Source organism: Cuculus canorus, chromosome 4, assembly GCF_017976375.1.
Source record: "Cuculus canorus isolate bCucCan1 chromosome 4, bCucCan1.pri, whole genome shotgun sequence".
Classification (NCBI taxonomy): domain Eukaryota; kingdom Metazoa; phylum Chordata; class Aves; order Cuculiformes; family Cuculidae; genus Cuculus; species Cuculus canorus.
In genome coordinates this window covers 44,489,402-44,512,672 of record NC_071404.1, presented here as the reverse complement: position 1 = coordinate 44,512,672, position 23,271 = coordinate 44,489,402, and the positions used below count along the sequence as shown (strand labels likewise).

Below are 23,271 nucleotides of genomic sequence, written 5' to 3'. Positions count from 1 at the left end.
ATGAGAATATACATTATGCAAAAGTATTTTCAGGTAAATGTTCATTGCAACCCTCTATCTTTATTAGTGAAGACATACTGTTAAGTGCAGACAGGCTAGATTCAGAGGTTGAAGGAAAGTGAATACTGGGAGAGAAAAATGCTATATCATTTATGTCCTAATCATAATATAGCGATCATTAAGGTTGTAGTATAATTCTTCAAAGTAAGACTATACATTTTCTCTAGAATCAACTAAGTTAATTCAGATGAATTTTTCATTCCAAGAGGGCCTTTAAAATACTTGAATATTTTCAGCTGAGGTCCTTGGTATTCTGTTCACTCTTCCACCAAAATAAAGCGAAAATCGTAACTATCTTTGTACATCAGAATTCTTCATCACCTAACACCACTACCTCTATTCTATTAAAAACCAAAACACTTAAAAGTGTTAAATGACATTCAAATTATTATCAGCACACCTGAATCTCATGCTACAATTTCTTGGTTCATTTCACAGACTCGTAGGCATCTTACTGTCTATAATCAATTACCATAACTGAGGCTCTTTATCGTTTCAGTGCATAAGCAAACTCTATGTTGGTTGCAAGGTGAAAGTTTTTTACTCTCCCAGGATCATGAACCACCTGGTACCAGTTTTAGAGCAATACAGATGCTTGTGTGATATACAAGAAACTGGCAAAAAAAATGTTTGTTTTTTCCTCTGGAAGTAAGAACAAAGGAGAAGGGAAAATAAAGTTTGAAAATTTAAAGGTTTTTTAAGGCTTATCTGTAGACAGAAAAAGATCGTTGCCTGAAAAGTACTTTCTACATGACTGGTGTGGCAGAGGAATATGTCACTGAAGACAAAGATGAGTCCTGTTCAGCTAAAGACTGATAAGGTGCTACTGCATTTCTGTAGGTGAGAAGGAAAACAGAAAACAGGTCTGTTATCAACAGAGGAAATACTATGGAAAGCAAAAAAGGAACAAGCTACAAAAATAAGAAAAGGTGTCTCTGTAAGATAATCCTGTTAAGTATGCCGTTACTAATTAAGAAAGGAATTTCATTGTTTTAAGGGAAGTTTGCACTAATTAAGATATGTTAATATGCACTGAAATGGATGGTGTTTCCCCAGAAGGAATAAAAGAGAAGACTTATGAACAGTATTAAATGAGACTCATGCATGCAAGAAACCTCAAGCAGGTAGCTAGAAATTCAGGCAGAAAATGGAAAGGATGTGGATTTTTAACTTGTCTGGCTTTGGTCCCTTGACTTAGTCAGAAGAAGTTCAGAAACATTAAATAGAATTTCTTGGATGTGCAAGTGGAAAGAGCTTTACTGTTTCTGGCTGAACTTCATGTTAGTTATAAGAAAAACTCTGAGGACTGAAAATCTGTGAATGGTTTAGTGACAAGGTTATGATGCAAAGAAAATATATTCCAGAAGAGTTTTACAAGTCTGGCTGCTCAAATGATTGATCTATTTATTTCTGTTCTCTTTGCTTTCATTGATATATTAACGCATTCTATAGCACTGTGGGATCTGTATATTTTTCATGTGCTACTTGAGTGGAATGAATCAAAGGAACATCCGAAATTAAAATTTCTGTGTAAATCAATTACCTTCATCTTATTTGTCTTTATATAAGTGAAATTATTACATAAACAGAATATACTTTGAGATCTGGCAAAATCAAGAACAGGATTAACTTAGAGATGTGTAGTTCACAAGTTCAAACCAGAAATCTTCCTGTTCATCTGTTAAGATAATAAGCTTTGATCTTATAGCATCTATATGCAAACATACCCATGCTTGAGTCAGGATATAGGAAATCAGTGATCTTTCCTTTTGAAGCAATGTTTAGGTACTGGGTTTTTACCTTTTCTCACTACCAGTTTCATAAACTTTTAAGATATTTTGTCTGCAAACAAAATGAAACAAACTATCTAGTAAGAACATCCCTATTGTTAGTACAAATAACTAATTTGAGATAATTGTGAGCATTCTTTCAGTAGGACAAGATTCCATCTTCTGGAAAAGGCCAGCATTGCTATTTGCTAAGTGAAGTATGGGGAAGAAACAGCAGCACCTCAGTTAAATAAAGTAACTTTACGAATGTTGTTTTCACAGCTACCACTGGGTCCCTCACCAACATCTGTCGGTGCCATTGTGTAGGGGTGCGCGAAAAGCTACTCCTTTTGAAAAGGTACACTGCTTTTATTCTAATCACTTATAAAGAAACTATATTACATTATTATATTGCTTCATATATCCAAGAGCACTTATCTTCTACAGTATATAAATTTGCCTAGCAAGATGTAAATCTTTGAGTATCTTTGAACAGGATTCTGAAACATAGGTTAAATTTCCATTTCCCTAAGAAGATGATGGAAAGACGGTTGGTGTGGCCATCAGCCATAAGAAGAAGGCTTTGAGGTTGATGATTTTGTTCACTGATCCCAGTGGCTGTTCTGCAAAATGCAAGTTACCTCCTGTCCTCCCACTATGCAGTTCACAGAAGGTTTTACGGAGTAGAGTGGGAAGTTGACTTTCTTAACTCCATTTCACTTGCCATCGTGACAGCAACAACCATAATCTTATTACGAATCCATATCACTACTCCCTATTCAGCCCACTGTAGCTGAGTAGCGTTACAGGAAAAAAGACTTCTTGAGGATGTACTTACGTTAATACCTCGAATGTTAGGTGATAACTGTAGCTATCTACCAGAGCCAAAATCAAACACTGCAAAGTGTTCTGGTTTGAGCTAAAGCAGAACCAATTTTCCAGTGTTTCAGCTAAGCCTCCTTTGAGTAATTTAATTTTCTGAAAGTTAACTATGTGTTCTTCAGACACTGTCTGTCTCTAGAAGTGATAACACTTAAAATTTATGATTATCAGCAAAGTAACACAGCATTAGTATGCAGAAAGGCCATTGCTTATACTTATCTCTTAATCCCAAATCCATGCATCCATGAATCCAGCTTTCCTCTTTTGCTGAGTCCAGGCCAGCATCTTTCTATGTGTTTGCTCTGCGGCATCAGTGGTGATGTATAGTCAGTGGCAGGAAAGTTGATTTTTTTATATTTGTATACATTTTATTTTGTTATTAATATTATTTCCCTTTTTATTATTATTGTTTCATTAAAGCTGTTTTATTTTTAGTTTCCAACCATAGTGAAACTATATGACAGCTGCCTGAATTTAGCTGCCAACCAAGCCAGGAGGAGGGCTAAGCCACGGCACAAAGCAACAATTATTATTAAGATATCAGTCAAAGACAATATAGAAAAGTCAATCAAAATTAACGTAATTACTTTCAATTTAACAATATTCAAACAACTACAAAGAGCGTGATTTTCAGATGCTCAGTACTTATGGTTCATGATCTTTAATTTTAACTCATCTCTATTACCAGAAGTTGCCCTCTTTAAAGTATATTCTGACACCAGACATTGTCCAATAAACACTTATTAAAGATCTAAAACTGGAAGATAACTACTAAACCAATGACTTAATACAGCAATTGTCCAGACAATACAACAGAAACCTTATTCTAAGTAACAACAGGGCTGCACTGAAGGAGATACTGATTAGAAAATAGTTCTTTCAGTCCTTTTCCTGTCTGAGAGTTGCTAACATAATTAATCTTCCCCAATGGCTTTACTTATATGTCAATGTACACAAAAAGGGTGCAAAAAGTGGTTTTAAAAGGCCTTGCTTTTTAATGCCCTAGCTTTGCATTGAAGTCCTACATGGATTTGGGATTTTTGCATCCTGTTTCATGCTTCCTAAGTGTTCTGAGATAATTTTATTGCTTGCATGTCAAGGCAAAGATATGTTGCTGCTATTTAACATACAATTTTAACTAAGCATAAGAATACTGTCTTTATTTTAGAACTCTGTAATACTAGAAATATGTAAACAACCCTTAGTGTAGGTTTACTGTTGTAGATGTTAACCTCATCATCCAGACTAAAGAAATTCTGTTAGCTTAGTAGCATGGACTGATACTCAAAGCTATCGTTAAAAGAAGAGATAGAGGTTTTAATACTCAATCTACTTTACCACAAGTACTGAAAATTTTAGGAATGGAAAAGGAATAGGATTTTCTGTAAATATTGTATAAAAAAGATAGATATCAGTAACAATAAAAGGAAAAAAAGCATAACAGCACTATTTCTTTCTTGAGATGGTAATGGAATTAAAGAACTGGTGATCCACTTAATGGATGAGGTAAAGGCTGTGGATGTTATTTACCTAGACTTTAGTAAAGCTTTTGCCATCATTTCCCGTAGCGTTCTGCTGAAGAAACTGTCTGCTCATGGCTTGGACAGGCATATTCTTTGTGGTTTAAACAGCTGGCTAGATCACCAGGCCCAAGGAGTGGTGATGAATGGAGTTAAATCAAGTTGGTGGCTGGTCACAAGTGGTGTTCCTCAGGATTCTTTTGAGGCTGGTTCTGCTTAGTATCTTAATCAATGATTTGGACAAGCGGATTTAGTGAGCCCTCAGTAAGTTTGCAGAAGATGCCAAATTGGGCGTAAGTGTTCATCTGCTTGGGTGTAAGAGGACTCTACATAGGGATCTGGACATGCCAGATCAATGGGCTGAGGTCAGTTGTATGGGGTTTAACAAGGTTAAGTATCCAGCACTTCAGCCAAAACAACCCCATGCAGTGCTACAGGCTCAGGGATGAATGACTGGAAAGATGCCCAGTGGAAAAGGGCCTAGGAGTACTGGACAACTGCCAACGTGAGCGAACGGTGTGCCCAGGTGGTCAAGACAGCCAGTGGCATCCTAGCTTGTGTCAGAAATTATGTGGCCAGCAGGACTCAGGAAGTGATCATCTCACTGTACTCGGCACTGGTGAGGCCACACCTTGTATACTGTGTTCCATTTTAAGCCCCTCATTACAAGTAAGATATTGGGGTCCAGGAGCATGTGCAAAGAAGGGAAATTAGACTGGTGAGGGGTCTGGAGCACAAGTCTTATGGGGAGCAGCTGATGGAACTGAAGTTGTTTCATTTGGAGAAAAGGAGATTGAGGGGAGATCTCTCTACAACTACCTAAAAGGAGGTGGTGGTGAGGTGGATGCTGGTTTCTTCTTTCAAATAACAAATGCTAAGATGAGAGGAAATGGCCTCAGATTGTGCCAGGGGAGGTTTAGACTGGATATTGTAGAAAGAGTTGTCCAGCACTGGAACAGGCTGCCCAGGGAAGTGGTTGAGTCACCGTTCCTGGAGGTATTAAAAAAAGATCTCATTGAAGGGCATGGAGTACTCTTTTTAAATAGTCTTGCACATCATGACTACGCACATGCTATCGTATTGCAATAATACAATAAAAAACGTTTCCCGAATTCATAACACTGATCTCCAAAGTTCCTGTACCAATGAGTCTTCTATTGCTTCCCTTAGATAATGATTACTACAACATTTGGTAAGAAAATTAAACTAAAGGGAAATTCATTTACTCCTTACAATACTGAAAGGCTGTAATTCTAGAAAGACGGCAAAACAAAATGAAGGTTTATTTCACATCTATGCCAGAACCAGAGTATGTTTAGCTATTTAAGTCTTAGTCTATTAAGTCTGGAAAAGTGGTAAATGGATCGATAAGTTCTGATTGCTCATTTCTACCAGTGTTGACTTGCCTGGCATACCTGCAGAGAGACAGCATGGTGATTTTTCTTGATGGCATTTCTTCAGGTTTAGAATGAATTTGCTAAGGAAAATGTCTTCCTAGGCGAGTGCTGGGCTTTTTAAATAAGAGTGCAATACAAATCCGTTTTCCAGTTCTGCAGTTTCTATTATTTCCCATCTATGTAATAGATAGAATTTCATGCTGCCAAATCTGATAGCAGGATCAAAGTCGTTTAACTTTCCTCATGGGATGAGTATTGCACAAGATGTAATCTTCATTCATCTCTCTCTTGTACTTAAATTGTATGTTCTACAAAAAAAAGAGAAAGTAAGAAGAAAAATCAAACCTCCAGAATCTCCAGAGAACTCATTGCAGTTCTTTAAGCTAAAAATTTTCTCAGCTAAGTCACAGCAGCTCATGGCAATTTTCACCTACAGACCCTAATATTGTTTCAAACAAACCTAAATGCCATTGTGATGATGGATTCTCATGGGAAGCAACTGTCACTGGTGTGAGAGTCACTCCTCCCTTCCCCCTGCTTTCTCCTACTCTTAGTTTAGATGTGGGGACTCAACAGGAAACTGAACACCAAACTAATATAAAACACTTCCATTTCATCAGAGTGGCATTTGAGTGGGTCCTAGCAGACACTGTGTGTTATTGTGAGAAAAGTCTCATGTGGGAACATGTTGAACTGCAGAGGACACCGAAAGGGGGACATCAGTCTGGAAGACTCTGCTGCATCTTCTCATGGGTAGCCACTGGGCAGTTTTCCCTTTCTCTCTTCTTTTTCCTTTGTGGTTTGGTTTTTTCCCCCAAAAAAATGTTATTTTCACTATTAGCACCTGTGTGTGTCTTCAGCCATGAACCCCCCAATAAGTCTTCATGCACATAAGCTCATGTAAGAAATAAATAAGAACACAATGGGATTACTCATTAAAAATCTCTCTTGACATCTGCTAGCACTAGTATAGCCACAATAGCATAATACATTCACTAGCAAGTGGTATCTTGATGTTAACTAAACTTTTATGCTTGGATGTACTCTGAGGATGATAGCATTTTTCCTCTGTGAATTATATTACATCACTGTTATTTTGTCATTTTCTAAATTTAATATATAGCTATCATGACTAACAGATAGAAATAGAACAAGAAAAGTGGCTACGTAACATGAAAATATGATTGTGTACAATCCCATGTATAATGTAAAGCTGCAGATTTCAGGGTAACTAAGCATGTGTTTCCCTTACTCTTCACTGCTACTTTCTCTGCAAGTTTAAATGAGAATCAAAATAATATTTGAAATACAAAGAGTTCTGAGGAACAACATTAAATAAAAATTATGTTGCTTTTATCAAAATGTAGAGACTTAAGTGCACTATATAAACTTGAACGTTATTTTTTATACTTTTTTAAAAAATTAATGACTGCAGACTTTCTCACTGAGAGGATGAAAACACACAGGTGCAATCAGAAAATTGATTCAGTTGGAAGCAGGTGAAATTATATGGCCCTAGCAGCCAATTATTCTCAAAAAGAAAATATAAACCAAAACATTGTTATTCTTACCTTCTTCTATTACTTGCTGTTAAAATAATTGTGTGCACCCAAATATTTTAAACCCCAAAATAAAATAAGTTATACTACTGAATGTATATTTATAAAATAACTTTCAAGATAATTCAGTTGATTATTTTCAAGCAATATGCTTGATTTAAAGGTAGTTCGAGGCAGAAGCTCGTATAATTTCCAACACAAGAAAATTGAAATGTATAATACTTGCTAAACAGGAGTTCTTTCTTCAGGAAAATACATCTGGCATGTAAGAAAGGAGGCCATAGTCAGAGAGAAGAAAAAAAAAGGATGAATCATCATAGGTATTCCAAGACAGTTGTTTTCATCAAACACATTAACTCCAGCCAAATTGAAAGCAGCCTGGAAGACTTAATGTGTGGTGTTAACAACAGTGTTTGGTGAGCATGAGAAAAAAATATCAATATAGTTAAATTTTACTTTAAGCTTTTTAGCAGTCTCTGGTATTTTATAATGACTGTCTAGAGCTTCTAGAAGAGCATATATAGAAGGTAACTCTAAGTACCCTATCACAGATCTCTATAGTCAGTCTTTACTTCAGAAAAATCCAGATTTAGAGTCTGGTCGGGGTTGTATAACTCAATTTCACATTTAGTGTCTGCAGTACTGTTACGAGGCCTTCTAGATATTGCTCTCTGAATTGTTACAGGACAGATGAGTTTACCCTGATGGCCTTAACGAAATTGTGGTAGAGCTACATAGGTATTACTTGTGAAGAGGTTTTTTATACTATTGGTGTGCTGGGTCAGAGCCTTAGATCCCTTCAAAAGTGCCTTGTGATTGAAGCGCTATGACTGTTGCTAGGAGAATTTACAAACTGAGTGGTCAGTAAGGATGCCAACATGAAGTATATGAAGTAATGCTGAATGTAGTGATTTCTACTTTAACTCCATGTGTAAACTGGTACTTCTTTAGCAGGAAGAGCCTAATGGCTGTCCTATCATCTTACAATCAGGAACACTTATTCACCATCTGTGGCCCACAACATATACTCAGCCAGGAAACTGCACGAGGTTTAGTAGTCTCAGAACTATGTGTGGGCCTGTTGCACTGCCTGCAACAGTTTTTAGATTCCTACTATGAGGGGGAAGACCTGGACCTGCTTAAGATGGCATGCATTGACTGACCGAACGTTCCCACTAATGGGACCAACAAATGTAGTGAATGCAAGAGGAGCTTCATGCAGATGTCATGGAAAGTTCACTGCACTCACGAAAACCACTGAATAGCGCATGACAACAGAAGTCAGAGGAAACCTAGCATACAAGTACTGGCAAATGTTTGCTGTATGCTTGTGGCATGCTGCATCTTCCACAGTGTCCCTGTTCCCAACAAAAGTGAGCCCAGGAAATTGTTGTCCAATATAGTAAAACAGTTTTCATGTCTCTGGGTGGTAAAGGAAATGAGAGATGCAGCAAACAACCACTGTCCATGCCACACCTGGAGATTTTGAATGATCAACTACCATGTCACGTGCCATTTTAACAACTTTTAAATATGGCTGAGCACATTGTACTAATATACTTCAGAGCTTTAAAGTGCCTGCTGATCGTATTTTTTATGCCCCCACAAAGAGTGAACTGCTTATCTGTATGGGGCATACAGTACCTGGTTAGTATTATAGAATGCATTGGCTTTTGTCTTTGCTGAATAAAATTTCAATTTAAAAGTAGCTCTCTGCTTGTTAGTTTGGAAACATGGAGTCACATTTAATTGGCTTGCATTGATTGTTTGAAACTGCTTGTTAGTTTAATATAGTGTTTTGTCAAAACTGTAGCATTCTGCTTCCTTTCAAATAAATTGAAAGAGAGGTTACTACTAACACAGAATTCTATTAAATTTTTCCATTTCCCAATATATAGGCATACAAAAAGTATTTTTATAACCCCAAATTTACTGGCTTTTTAAAATTACACACAATTAAAATGAAGACTGAAAAAAAATGAGAACACAGAGGCTGACAGAAAAACATCACTTGATTCTTCTTTACATAGTGCTTGATCTATCTTTGTCCTAAGGAAATGCTAATGGTTTTGAACAGAGATAAGACTAGTACACCAGGAGAATAAGGGAATGGGAGGCTGCAATATCTCTTACATGCCAGTAAGCATTTATAAAGGGTTATATGCAACACTGGAGACAAATAAATTAGTTCCTCTATCGTACAATTTTTTTTCAAACCTGCTGACCATTATTAGTGCTGTGTTCAAGTAAAAACAGCTTTGCCAGCTTACTAAGCAACTAAATATTCTGCAAATAGCACCTGCCAAAGTAGGGAGAGAGAAAAAGCAAACATAAAACCCATGAATTAAGTGCCACTTGATTGCTTGGACTTCCTTTGGTCTCATTCCCAAGAACCTCTGCCAAAGAGGAAAGGCAAAACCCGACTGGTCTGCATGTTGCCACGAGTTCATCTTTGGAAAAACTGCAATACTCAGGAGATTTGCTGAAAAAAAACCAGTATCTGTTGACTGTTTCCAAGGGAAGAAACCACTCCCTGGAAGTCACAAGCTCTGCCTTTAGCAGTGGTTAGTAACTCCTTCATCATGGTGTCATAGCACAATCTTTGTATTTAAGTCTTTGAGGGGTATTCAAACAGAAAGAGACTTCTTGCTACCTCAGGTCTGGTTAATAGGTATTGTCAGAGCTCCTATCAGCACAAATTCTGCTTCAAAGTTCAAAGCAAGCTTTCAATATCTCTATTGACTACACTAAAGTTGTTAGTTCTATTTTTACATGGGCCTTGCCTGCTGGCTCCAAAGAAATTACACATTCACACCTGAAGGTGCCCTATCTTTTCTTCATCTCTTGTTCACGCTTTTAATTGACAACTTTTTTTCAACTATTGAGTAACAATACCCACTAAGGTGTTATATGAACTATACTAAACTTTAGCTTGTTGTATTATGAAACTTGCAGTTTTGTATATTGGGTTGGACTTCTGATGAAAAGGACTTTCAAAGTCCACACAAAAAACCATGGTGTTCTTTGGGGCAGTATTATTGTTTTCATGCTTGGAAATAAATAGCATTTCCAGAATCTCAGTGCCATCTACACAGCATCAGCACATGAATAGGGTTCCATGTTACAGTACCTGCCATGACACAACTATATATTTGTACTTGACAAATTACATTTCAGCCTTTTATAATGCCATTATAATCCAAATAAATTATTCTTACATGGAAAATAGTCGAACTCTGATCAGCTAATAAGTAATAAATGTATATTCTCTATTCTGAGATGTAATCTAGGACTCCTGCATGGCATCATGGGCTCAAATGAAAAAGTGTTCTTATGTTCGTTTTGGCTACATGGATAAATGGGAAGAATTTCACAGGTTTTAAGTCCACAAACAATAGATGTAGGGAAGAGCCAATATAGTACACATAATTCTACAGACATTTTCCCCAAGTGAGCCCAAATTATATATGTGTTGACTAAAGCATGGTTTATCTAGTGCTTCCTGTGGTCATTTATTCCACCAATTAATTATTCTTATTACGAGAAAGCCATGCATTATTTCTTGTTTACACTTGTCTGGCTTTCGGCTCTTAACTGCTGCTTCATATTACATCTTTCTTTGTTACAGTAAAAGCCCATTAGTACCCAGCAGAAGTGACTCTGCAGGAAAGTGATTGTATACCATAATCAAGTTACCTTTTGATCTCTATTTTGATAAACTATAGAGAATGACTCACTAAAGCTCTTCTACTATTTTTTTTTAGTATGTTCTCAGCATATTTTCCTAGTTTTTAACTCCCATAAATTTTAATTTATACAAACCATCAGGAAAGTAGGTCAAGTATTCATGCACTTGCCTGTTTGCAAAGATAACCATTAACCTATTTAATTGACTTAGGCAGACATTCAAAGCACTTTAGGGTGAATATCATTGGACCAGGACAGTAGAAGGATATTATATTTGACTTATTTACATATACCTCAAAATGTTCTTTACTTTTTTGCCCCTTTTTTTTGCTCTCATGCTTGATCACCTTGAACTTTTGAGTGAAAACATCAAGATAAAGAGCATTGAACGCTCTAAAATGCAATTACACTGCATAGCCTTCACAATACATTTATCAGTAAGCACAGTCACAACCCTGTCCTTTCTTTTTAAATTATGTGTCCAACAATTTATTTTACTTCTTTATGTCCCTTGTTAGTTGAGCCTCATTTTGTCCTTTTGGTTATCTGATTTTGGCCAGCATGCCTGAGCTATACCGTTGTACTCATCTTCAACAATCTGATTTTGTTTCCATTTCCAGTACAGTCCCATCTTGCTTTAGAGCATCACAAAAAGTTACTGATCAAATCCAGCTGATTTTTTTATTACTCTCCTTTCTCCTCCAAGTACAGTATCTTTTGACTTTTTATGCTAAATACTGCATCTCTAAGGAGCTGCCAGATTTCTTTGGCTTTTTTTTTTTCCTTTTAGATCAGTATCCTAAAAGAGTTCACCTAAGAAATCTCTGATTTATGAAGTCTGCTTTTTGAAGCCTGCTATCCACTAAGAAAATCTCTAGAAAAGTCTTGTGGTTTGAGTTCTTTTAGTAAAAATTACTCAAACTTACATCTTGCTTGATGATGAGATGTCCTAGAACAGATTTGACCTGTAGCCCTTGACAACGAAAGGGGTTCCACAGAAACAGAAAGAGCAGATATCTCACTTAATGTCTTGAACTTTTCGTTCATGTGAACAGATTCTGAAAACTTGAAAATAACTGCTAACGATCTACTGAATTTCTCTTCCCTGATTCCTGTGCCTTATGCACACACACAAAACCCTTAAATTTTCAATGGCTACCAAGAACTTTCTAAAATGTATTCAATGTTTGGCAATCTAGTCCCTCAGGCATTTACAAGAATTTTGATGCTATACTACTTAGTTTCTAAAAAGAAGTAGAATAATGGAAGGATTTAATAGTAAAGGTAGGGTAAGAATAAATTAATCTTCACACGAGAAGATCTGTGTAAAAGCCTTCCCTCGGAAATGTGTCTTTTGACAAGTGAGAAAGTGTTATTCTCTCGTCTTTGTTGTTTCTATCTTTTTCCGAATTACAACTTTCTTAGGTTAGGTGAATTTGTAATTAGAGGACAGTATGAAGCATATCCTGCAGCCTTTTCAGCCTCAGAGGAGGGAACTGTTGATATGCAGGAACTGTGCTCGTGCTTCTTAAACATGTTGTAATAACCATATTTAGAAAAAAAAGAAACCTTTTCGTCTGGATCAGCAGATACTAATAAGATATTGATTTGCATTTTGCTGATGCAGGTAAAAGAAAAATGAAAACTATTGTGCCACTTACCTCAAAAAATTAACCACTAACCTGATAGCTAGGCATTGTGTATACTACACGCAGAAAACAGAGAGATGGTATTTGGGCAACGCACAGGAGTACAGTATATCGTGCTTAAAAGTCCCCTCATCCAGAACTGCTGGATGAGGTGAGTCAAGGCATAGAGCCCTGCTTAGGCGTTGCCCTTGACTTTGCCTAATCTCTTTGGAACTGCAGACACCATCAAGCTCCACAGCAAGTTGAGTGTCTGCTGAGTAAAGCATCTGGGCTGAAGGAAAATGCACAGAGCCGTGACCAGTCCGTGCTACCAGACCAGGACACAAGACTGCTGGACACAAGGTGAAAAACTGCTGGCTGAGAGAGATGACACTGTAAGAAGCTGTTAAAGGTCAAAGTTTTCATGAGAGGGGAAGGTTGGGGAACCTGGCATCCCCATGTCCAGGCTGGTCCCATGTCGGACAGCACATTCCCAACTGCTTCCTGACATAAAGAAGCACCCCTTTCTCCCTGACGCAGCGATTCTGGTCTCAACATCTTCAGTACTGCAGGATTTGCAAGAAAACAAGGTTTGAGTGTAGGTCAAGGCCCCGGTTAGTGGGTGGTTAGAGAAAGGCATAAAAACATAGATGCTTTTTGTCTAATGGTGTTTCATAAAGAAATACGTGCAAAATTGATGTGCAAAAAAACTATTTCAAGAGAGATTCAGGGTAGCAAGCACTGCTTGCTCCAGACCTGGGCCAGGATGGCCTATAAGCACTCCTCTCTCCCCAGCGTTTCCTGATGGCCACATCAGGAGGGTCCCTGCCTCAGGGGGTGTCATTTTCACCTGCCTTCATTTCCCAATGTGTTTCACATGGCTCTAAATTCCAAAAGGCTGCAGTGGCAAATATTTGGGCACTGTGGGTCTTCAGTGATGGCAGGGATATGACGTCAGCTGTGACAAAATGCGTTAGTAGAATTGATAAAATGCAGACAGTAACCTATGTGACAGCTGAAGGAGCTGCTGTAAATTGCACAGATTCATCTAAGCCAGCTTTACATTAGCCAGGATAAGTATTGTTGCACTGTGGCCTTGGAAAGGCACGTAGAAAGCTTGACTAGTTTTACAGTTCTCACTTGCAGCACTGTTAAAAACTAGCTATCTGATTTTAAAACAAAGTGTATGTTTTTATGGATTCCTATCACATTTTTAAATCACAGGTTACAAATAGTTTTTAAAAAAAGATGTAAATTTCCCACCTTGTTCTGGAAGAGTGCTAGTACACCTCTAGCTGCGCTGAATGTGAACAACGTTTACAATGAACGGCTTCTGCTGAGGGTTTCGGATTTATACTCTACATTACTGGAATTTAATCATTTATGAGAAAACTATTTCAGCACATAGTTATCAGTTAATCTGTCATAATAAATAATGGAAGAGTCTTACATATTGATAGAGAAATACAGATCTGGAAGGCGCCAGCACTGCTACCAGGCTTTTAAATGATACATGGATAAAATATGCATAGATCAGAAATACAATACTTGTTACTTCTTAGATTTCTACCCATCATTTCCTATTTATTTGTTTTAACATTTTGGGGAATTGCAAAGTCAAAAAAAGGAATAATAGGTATTAATCTGTACTTCCTCAGAGGCCTAAAGATAAAACCAGGTGAGTAGACAGGTAGGTAATTGAAAACCATACATTAAATTGTGCAAGATCAAAACGTGTAGAAATGTACCACATCTTTTAAGCAAGCAATAAGGGCTGAAGCTAGAAAGAACATCAGATTTTTTAAATCACTTAGCATATATGCAAGTATAATTCATCGCTAGATCACTGCTTCCAGGCCACTGGAGACACGATTAGCTTCAGGTTAAAGCACCTGTAAGTTTTATTTCACTTTACTTCAACGTGATATAAGAACTAGGCATTCATCTGCCTGAGTCCTCTGAAGACTTAATTTCAGAGCACACCTATACACCACAATAGAGTCAGCTTCCATACAAAGCATAATGATGGACCCTGCTGCTTCCTTCAACATAAGTTGTGTCTGCACCAACCTGTACTGATTGTATTGCCTCCTTTCATGTTATAGCCCAACATTTAAAGCAGAAGATCTTATTCAATTCTCTCATATATTACAGGAGAGTACAAGGTATCAAGGGGAAGAGGATGAGCTGTTTCGTTTACTGAAGTTACAGTCCTGAACAAAATATAATCCCAGACTGAGCTATAAAGAGAGCACAAGACATAGCATGCTACTAGAATGCTAGTGATTCAGGCACTTGCCTAAGATTTTTGTCTTATCGTTTCTACCACAAGGATATTTTCTGGAATTAGCATGGAAATAATCTTGGGATGAAATACAAAAACAGTTTAAATGTATTGTTTAAAGTTATCGCACTATCTGTTAAGATTATACTTCATATTCTTAATGGTATTAGAACATTCAAGATAATGAGTAAAAAATATCATCAAGGGGAAAACAGATATTTATAATGTTAGTCAGACAAACACTTGGGGAAAATACCAAATATTTTTACATTAAATGTTTATTTTGTAAAACAGTCACTCAGTCTTGCAGACCTAGCAGTTTCAGCTATATTTCAAGTGAAAATCAGAAAACAAACAAGAAAAAGCTGGAGGTCATAATTTCCTATGGCTTCACTATGCATTCTGCCCAGTTACTTTGAAAATGTTTTCTCCACTGGTATCCCTCCCAGTGCTTTAGAACTGTATGATTAATATTGAAATCAATTCTTCATTTTGTCTCAAGCTGCTTATAGAAATATTGATATTTTCATGCACAATTTAGTTGAAGGAAAGGTAGAAAAGCTCATATAAATAAAAAAAAATCTCTTAATATAAGCTCCTTCACCACAGGCTATCAGCTGTTCCCAAACCAACATCTTTCCTAGGTTAGGCAAGAAATTTTCGTTTCACACTTCTCAAAAGCTGCAGTATTAGATACAGGTAAAAGTTGTACTTTCTTTGCTGATTGCATCTAATGTATATCTGTGTAAAACAACAAATCCAAAAAGCACTTCAAACAATAGACTCAAAGGTCCAATGAGTATAGGTCCTGGGTATTTACTGACATTAGGAGAATGCTATTTTACCAGTCACTTGTAGTTATATAGAAATGACCTATGCATTTCTATATTTCACATCTCCCTTCTGCTTTCATCTCTGTTTTCTGTAGGCTGTTGCAGAAATACAAAATTTGAATTGTAAATTAAGGTATTACATAAAATCATACCTACTTCACCAAAGAGGGGTTCATTTTACAGAGTTTATTTTCTTCACAGCAGTGCAGTGGCAAACTTTGGGGACGAATAGACTTACAAATAAACTCTCAAATGTATTCTTGATTTCCTTCTTCTAATAGTGTCTCCTCATATTATACATTTGCCCTTTAGTAAGCCCTGCTTCCTCATGTTGTAATCACGCTCCTCTTCCTCTCACTTCTCATGAGTTTTGGGGATTTTTGGTTTTGTTCTTTTTTTTTTAATTCTTATTTCCACTTTATCATGAGTTTATCCTACATGTCTAATTGGCTGTTCCTTCTCTTGAATCTCATTTAAATATTTCCTCAATTCAGCTTATACCTTGCTGGGAATGTTGTGGGTTCACATGTGAATCTATGGATGAGTAAGCAGTCCAGCAGGCTCTTGGAGTGCACTAAGGATAATTTCTTAATCCAGGTGATTGGTAGACAGCCCAACAGTATGACTATTCTGATACCACACATCTATTTCTCTCTGACTTTAAAGTTGAATTTGATAATTCTCTAATGCAAGGGCTCTCATAGCTGAGTTATCCAAACAGGTTGCCTCCTCAAAACTTTAGCAACTGCATCTTTTTAGAGTTCATTCTATAGAAGTATGACTTCTTTGTCAATGATCGTATGTTTGGTACCATCTCATATTAAAATATGTAAATATATCACTGATGAACATGTTATGAACTTCACACCTTCTTATATTGCACATTCAGCTATTTCTATCTGGGAAGTTTGCCTTTTCTTCTAGAAGCTTAGGTGCTGTAAAAAAAAAAATTCCAACTCCCCAAATATGACAGCAATCACATGGAGAAAGAATGAAATTGAAAAAGCAGGAATTCATATACAATTCCTGTAACATTCCTAAATATTATAGTGACTTACCAAAGCCACTAACATCATACTTGTAATAATACAGAATCATAGAAATACTGTTACAATCTTTAATCAATCAACAGACTGAAAATGGGTAAGTAGGAAAAGATATCATAGGCCAAGCTTATATGTTTAGTTATTTTTAAACAGAGGTACTTTCTGCATTCCAGTGGCAGCTTTGAGTCAGGGACGCTGGTGAGATTTTATTTGATTTAGTCAAAACACTCAGCTGAAAGAGACATCTGGAGAAATCTGGGGAAAATGAGGGAAGTCCTTTAGTTTGCTTTGCTCTGAACTGAGGGATCCTGGATGTAAGTGTTAAATAAGGAATATATCCCCCAAGGTAACAATTGCCCTGTAAAATATAAATGTCTTATTCTCAGTTACACTGCCCACAAAGTGTATTGATGGAGCTTTGAAAGCAATGTAAATTAACTATAATTAAGCTAATCATGTTCCTTTGCACAGTTAAATCTTCAGACTGTAGGATTTGTATTTTAAATGCTATGTTCTGAAGCCTTCTCTGTACATTAATTATTCATATTGCTATGACACAAAACCTAAAGTCTGGCCATCAAATGGTTGAAAAAGAAAGAGTTTTACATCTTGGCGTACTGTTTCTAGATATGAACAATGTGGCCTTTGTGACCATGGATGGCAAGATCAGCCTCATTTTCCCTTTAGCACTTCATTTTGCACTTCTTGTATTTCACTAGGTCAGCAAACCAGCTGACAATCTAGTCAGTATTTTCAGCTGAAAATGTTCTTAGCTTAATGAGCAAGTTTTAGTTCTAAAGTCATCATTGCCATATCTATTGTTTTGTGGGTCTTTGATTTGGTACATGAATAAAGCATCCTTCAAACTATGCGTAATTAAATCAAGGACACTTCTCACACCAGGAAAACGAGTATCTCTGAGACCCATACTACTTAGTGTTTGGAGCAGCATAAGTAGAGTTTGCATGCATCTACCTGCCCCATGTAGACTAAAACTTCGATATATATTTGCTCCCACCTGTTAAGAATCTGCTTGAAGCTTATCAGCTGTAACACTGAGTGTGGTAGAGTCAGAGTTCAAAGTGAAATATTTGTTAACCTCCAAGGGAGCAGCTGCAGCCTGTGGGTAAGTAAACATTTTTCTTCAAGCCAAAAAGGTTTTCTGATTTATTTCCACAGTAGCAATTATTTACAGCTTAGCTTTTTTATATTTTTAATGATGACAGTTACGATGATGATGATGTGTACAACTGTGATTTGTTTACTTGTAGGATTGTAGAAACTTCTATGTTTCTATGTAGTACCTAATGTAAATTACAGAAAAAAACGCTACAACGTACAAGAACTTCACTAGCAATGCTTATCTGAAAGTGTCTCACAATCACCATTATTTAATTCTAAGCCCTGTTTGCTCAATTTTACTTCTAACACTTTGTACGAGAAACATTTCTTCTCAGAAATAATAGCCATAATTATTTGGATTTAGAGAAACAGTTCATTAATGTCTTCTGTTTGTGGTGCTGGTGGTACAATGTTGTTGGAATGTTTGGAACCGGGGGTTTTTCCCCACAGATCTGACAGTTAGGTTCATACAGTGTTAAAACTGCAATTTTGGACCAACTTCTTAGACTGGTGTCAGAAAACCGTAAAGACAGAAAGTCAAACTGTGAGCATTTGTCAGTAAACAGCAAAGAAGACAATTGGCACCTTTTTGTTCCAGAGAATTCAGTTTAACCTGCTTGTTTCTTGGAACTCAGAGGTACAACTGCGTCATGATCCAAACCATAATTTTCCTTTGTTTTTATTTAACTTCAGTTGTAGAATAGTTGTAACTAGAAATGCAAGAAGATGCTGACCATACAAATGAGATTTAAAATCTTCTCAAAGTGGTTTGAAGCACAGATATAATTCAGATGTGTTATTTCTTTGCTTTGTAAGTAATTAGCATATGAAGACTATTGTTTTCTTGAAAAGCCTTCTAAAACAGCAAAATGTTATAGCTTTTTAAGTTTTAGACAGGAGGAGACTACTTAATGCCTTTCTAGTGTACAGAAGTGATTCTTCAGAGAAGTTAAAATGCTTTCAAGTAATGGGAGCCAAAACTATTTTTCAGAAGCTTGTAATGTCCTATTTCATATTTTGTTCTAATAATAATCTTGCCTCTCCTCCTTTTTCTGCTCTGCATTCCAGAGTTCATCAGTGTGCGTGTTTGCAATACTGGCTTCCTGGGTTAAATATTATTGTACTGAGAGAATGGGCTGGAAAGTGCTGCTGCTTCATGTGTGCTTATTATGAATGTATAAGAAATTTAGAAGAGGAATATCGCATTGGATTTTCCACAGAGATAGTGTTCACAGCAAAATTGACTTTAATGAACATCCTTGCTAAAGGTCCCTGAAAAACAGGAAGGCTGGAAAGCGCTAACTCCCATTGTGGCAGAGCTTCAGAAAATCTGTGTGGGTAGTATCTACCACATTTTGGGGGTTTCCTTGTTTACCCTGAGATAGAAAATCTTGAGGTTTTTTAGCAGGTCAGACTACTTTTTGAAGAAACAGCTTAGCTGTTTTATTGTGTTATCAGATGACAATAGTGTATTCCAAAAACTTATATGGTTCCCACACATCTCAAATAGAGGTGACTAAGTCAGAAGCAGAAAGCCACATAAAACACTATACTAGAAAAAAAAACTTTCTCTAGAAAATCAGTTCTGTCTCATCCTGCATTTAAAGAGGTAGAGATTTTGGTTTATATTTCTCTTATTTTTGCACTCTTGATTCGGTTTCTTCCTCTTATTCTCCCACCTTGGAAGCCCTTTTCAGCTCAGGTATTAGATTTACAGTATATAGATGTTAGATTAATTCTTGAATAATAGTCCTCACCTTATAAAATAAATCTTTCATAGGTCCCTAACTCCATTTAATCCATTTTTGCCTGGACACTGCCTAGTACAGGTGTTGGTACAGTGGATACCAACAGACTTTCAGGGGCCTCCATAGATAAGAACCATTTGATTTAACCTTTATTATATTTTGTATTGATTTATATTAGAAATCAAGAGAGTGACAGTTCATAATATCTATTTTACAGGCAAATTTACCATAGTAACAAGTAGGTTTTGCTTTTGACTATGACATAGATTTTTCCAATTCTTTGTATTCATTGCTTCATCTATGCGTCCATGCATAGTGCATTTCCTCAGTGTGAGAGGCTTTCTTCCTTAGATACCTGATGTAGCTGCTGACACGTTACCAGTGCTCCTTGACCCTTGTCATCCTGGCAAGCTGTTGAATCTATCAAGCCTGTTTTAAAACAAAAATTGAAAATCTAAACCTCTTTGAGGGCAGATAAAATTTTACTCCTTGTCTTGAGTTCATCTCAACTGACCAACCCATTTTGAAATATGTCTTGCTGTGCTGATGAGTGTTAAATTTCGCATTGTAAAAAAAGATCATTAACTGTGTAACAGTATATGTGATTGAGTATACCATGATCTACTTGTAATAGTAAAGTCAACAGCCAGATAAGAATGTCTCAAAGTATAAGGAGAGAGTCTGTGAAAATTTTATTCCCATATAGTTTATATTTCTGAACATCCCTCTTTGCTCTTTCAGATTGTTGTCTTTAACATTAGTCATGAAGAATGGTTAATGTGTAAGAAATAGTGACATGTTGTTATTGGAAATAAATTACATTGTGCATTTTTCTGTATTTCAGTGAGTGACTCTGTTTATAAATTTCACTTCCCCTTATTTGAGAAACCACCAGGTTTCATCTAAACTATAGCAAATGTTTAGTTTCAAACAGATTTGCCTAAATAAAACTGTACTTTTCAGGCTTCTCACAATATTGTGACTTAAGGAAAAAAAAAATTGGATTATTGATGACGATTCTCTGGACTTGGCTGTGTTTTGTGCAGCAGCAGTTTTCTTGGGGCAGACCCATGTCCATGTACATCCCAGCCTTCGCCTGTCACAGCGCAGACCCCATCCTGTAAAGGAGAGCCTAAGGAGCCAATGTGCTCCTAGAAACTTTAGTGTCTGCATGTGTGTGTGCCAGAGAGCTGGGAGAGAGGGAGACCAAGCACAAAGCAGAGTACGGGAGGAAGGCAGGAAGGCAGGGGAGACAAGGGAGCTTGCTTCGTGCACTGCTGAAGACTGTCAGAAGCTGATCGTATAAGCAGTGCACTGGCTGGAGTGCAATTTAAGGGTCAACGTTCGTTGACTTTATTCATTGAATTGCTGAAGGACAGATATGATATCCGACAGCTGCTTCTATATGTTCTTGCTTATTGGTACCAAGGGTAAGTGTATCTGGCTTTTTTCTTTGTTTTGAACATTGCAAAGAGAGCTGATAGTGGATGTTTTTTAAAAAAAACTGTTATATCTCAGTGTTATTTTACAGTTCTTCATGTCAATTATTCCTTGACAAAATCAAAGTGTAATGCAGTCTCTCAAGGCTGCTAGCTACGTGTAAGGATCAATATTTCTTTTCTTAATGCTTTAAGAGTTACTATTAATAGTTATGAGCTGAAATTAAAAAATAAGAAACCGCTTAAGCATTGCATAAATACTTGCTGTAAATATTTAATGAAGGTACATGTAGAACTGAGTTATTTCAGACGCCTCAAAATCCACATTTTAGACTCAGTTCAGTAGTTTGCAGTGATACTGAGCAGTGTTACTTTTATTGGTAGCTCTCAAAAAGTAGGCTGTAACAGGAATTTTTCAGGTAACTGGAATTTCTGCCCACTGATTCAGCATGATATGCAATATATCATACAAGATGGGAACTGAATTAAATTTAAGATTTCCTTCAGGTGCAAATCCCTTCAGTGTGATAGGAATTACACCTGACCCTCTGCTTACTTTCATAATGTTCTCTTCATTCCATTTGAGTACCCTGTTTCTGAGTGCTGCTTTCGACTCAGGTGAAGCTGTCACTGTGAAGCTGCTGATACTGATCCATATGTAGGGTTTTCCTAATGCATGTAATTTTCTTTAGCTGTAATTTTTACACTAGAAATTTTTTTTGATGTACTACATCAATACTGAAATAATGTTTTATACATTTTGTAGATGAAATAGTTACCTATTGCAGTATCAACTGCCTCGTTAAACTAGTAGGAGTAGAAGGTTTAATTCTGCTACCTTGAATAATAGCTTGCTCTGTTTCCTGCTTTTAAATTAAACCTTTTTTTTTTGTTGTTTACTCGTGCGTACTGTGCTGTGTAACATCAGATTTGTAAGGGATATTGCCCATGTTAGGAGCTTGGGAAATAAAGCTCCACTTACAGTGTTTTTATGGTTGCAAAGCTTACTGAAATCTGTGGAAAAACTCTAAGCAGTTCTATTATGCTTTGGAGGAATACATAATATGTGAGCTACAAGCATGAAAAAATAGTGATATTAATGTATTTGGAATTAAGCAGAGTACGATAATAAGATATTATCAAGCCTATGAGCTTCATATGCATCCCTGTTATCCATGAGCAGTAATACAATATTTAAACATAGTACTTCAAGATATGCGGAATCAAAGTTAGAAGATTCCAAACAAATAAGCCTGTCACATTACTGCTTTCTATATAAGAGCAGTAAGATGTTGAAACATTCATGCAAGCCGTGCAAATTATTATTTGCATAATTTCTTCTGGGTTAAATTAGTCTCAGCTGTGGAATATATGGAACGTTAAAATATATTAAGGCATATTTCAAAATATGATAGCAGATGAGGACTGTGAATGACTACGGGCCTTCTCGTATTATAGTTCGGGCTATTACTTTTTAAGGTATTTATTGGCTCATCATATACAGCATATTACAACACTTCTAAGAAAACCACAGAGATCATCTAGACTTGTTAGGCAAAAGCAGTGCACTCATAGATTAAAGCATGTGCGTGCCTGGAGTCTCTGCCACCTATTAGCGTTCTATTTTGCACCAAAATGAGTGCCATTTTAGTGCCACTTCTAACCTCTCTCAGTGCACAGTTGATAGTTTCACTGCCTTTCAGAGTTTTAGCTGGCCATCTGGATTGCAACCACATTTAGAAGTTGGCTGATTTCATCCACACTATAGATTTAAACTTTGCCCAAGCCTTTAGGCTGACTGATATTAAAACAAACACTGTTAAAGTATAATTGTGCTTAGAAACTGAATTTATGGTTTGTGAACTGCTAGAACTTCAGTGCTAAAGTTCTGTTGGGTTTGGTTTTTTTTTTTAATTTCTACAGCCCACAGATGCTCCTCATTCTTTAAAAAGTAAAATGAGAAATGTATGTCCTACAAAAAGTACTCTTGCCTGACCCATCCATATCAATTCACTTTATGTCTGCTTAGCTTTGCGTTCAACAGCTAAAGTTGCACACAAGTCATTCCAACCGCTGTTTTATTTTGCTCTATTCCTTAAGATATTTCATTAAATCTTCTTTTACACAAAAAGCTTTCCTTCCAAAATCCAAATAATCAAAATAATCCAAATAATCAAGCCTCTTATGCATCAACAACTCTCAGAAGTTTTCTTTAAAAACAAAGCAGCATCCATGCCATGGCTTTCATCAGCACAACAATATCAGTTGTAGCATGGAGAAAGGTACATTTCAGACTC

The 23,271-nt window shown here is 36.6% G+C and overlaps 1 protein-coding gene across 6 annotated transcripts in view; it reads left to right on the top strand.

Annotated features, from left to right (window-relative positions):
* Nucleotides 1-20,612: 20,612 nt before the first annotated feature.
* RXFP1 (relaxin family peptide receptor 1) overlaps nt 20,613-23,271 on the top strand; it is a 51,191-nt gene continuing 48,532 nt past the window's right edge. For all 6 annotated transcript variants that reach the window (XM_054065813.1, XM_009558456.2, XM_054065815.1 and 3 more), the window contains exon 1: nt 20,613-20,965. In XM_054065813.1, coding sequence (XP_053921788.1) covers nt 20,917-20,965 — 49 coding nt within the window. In that variant the 5' untranslated portion in view covers nt 20,613-20,916. The remainder of the gene's footprint in view (nt 20,966-23,271) is intronic.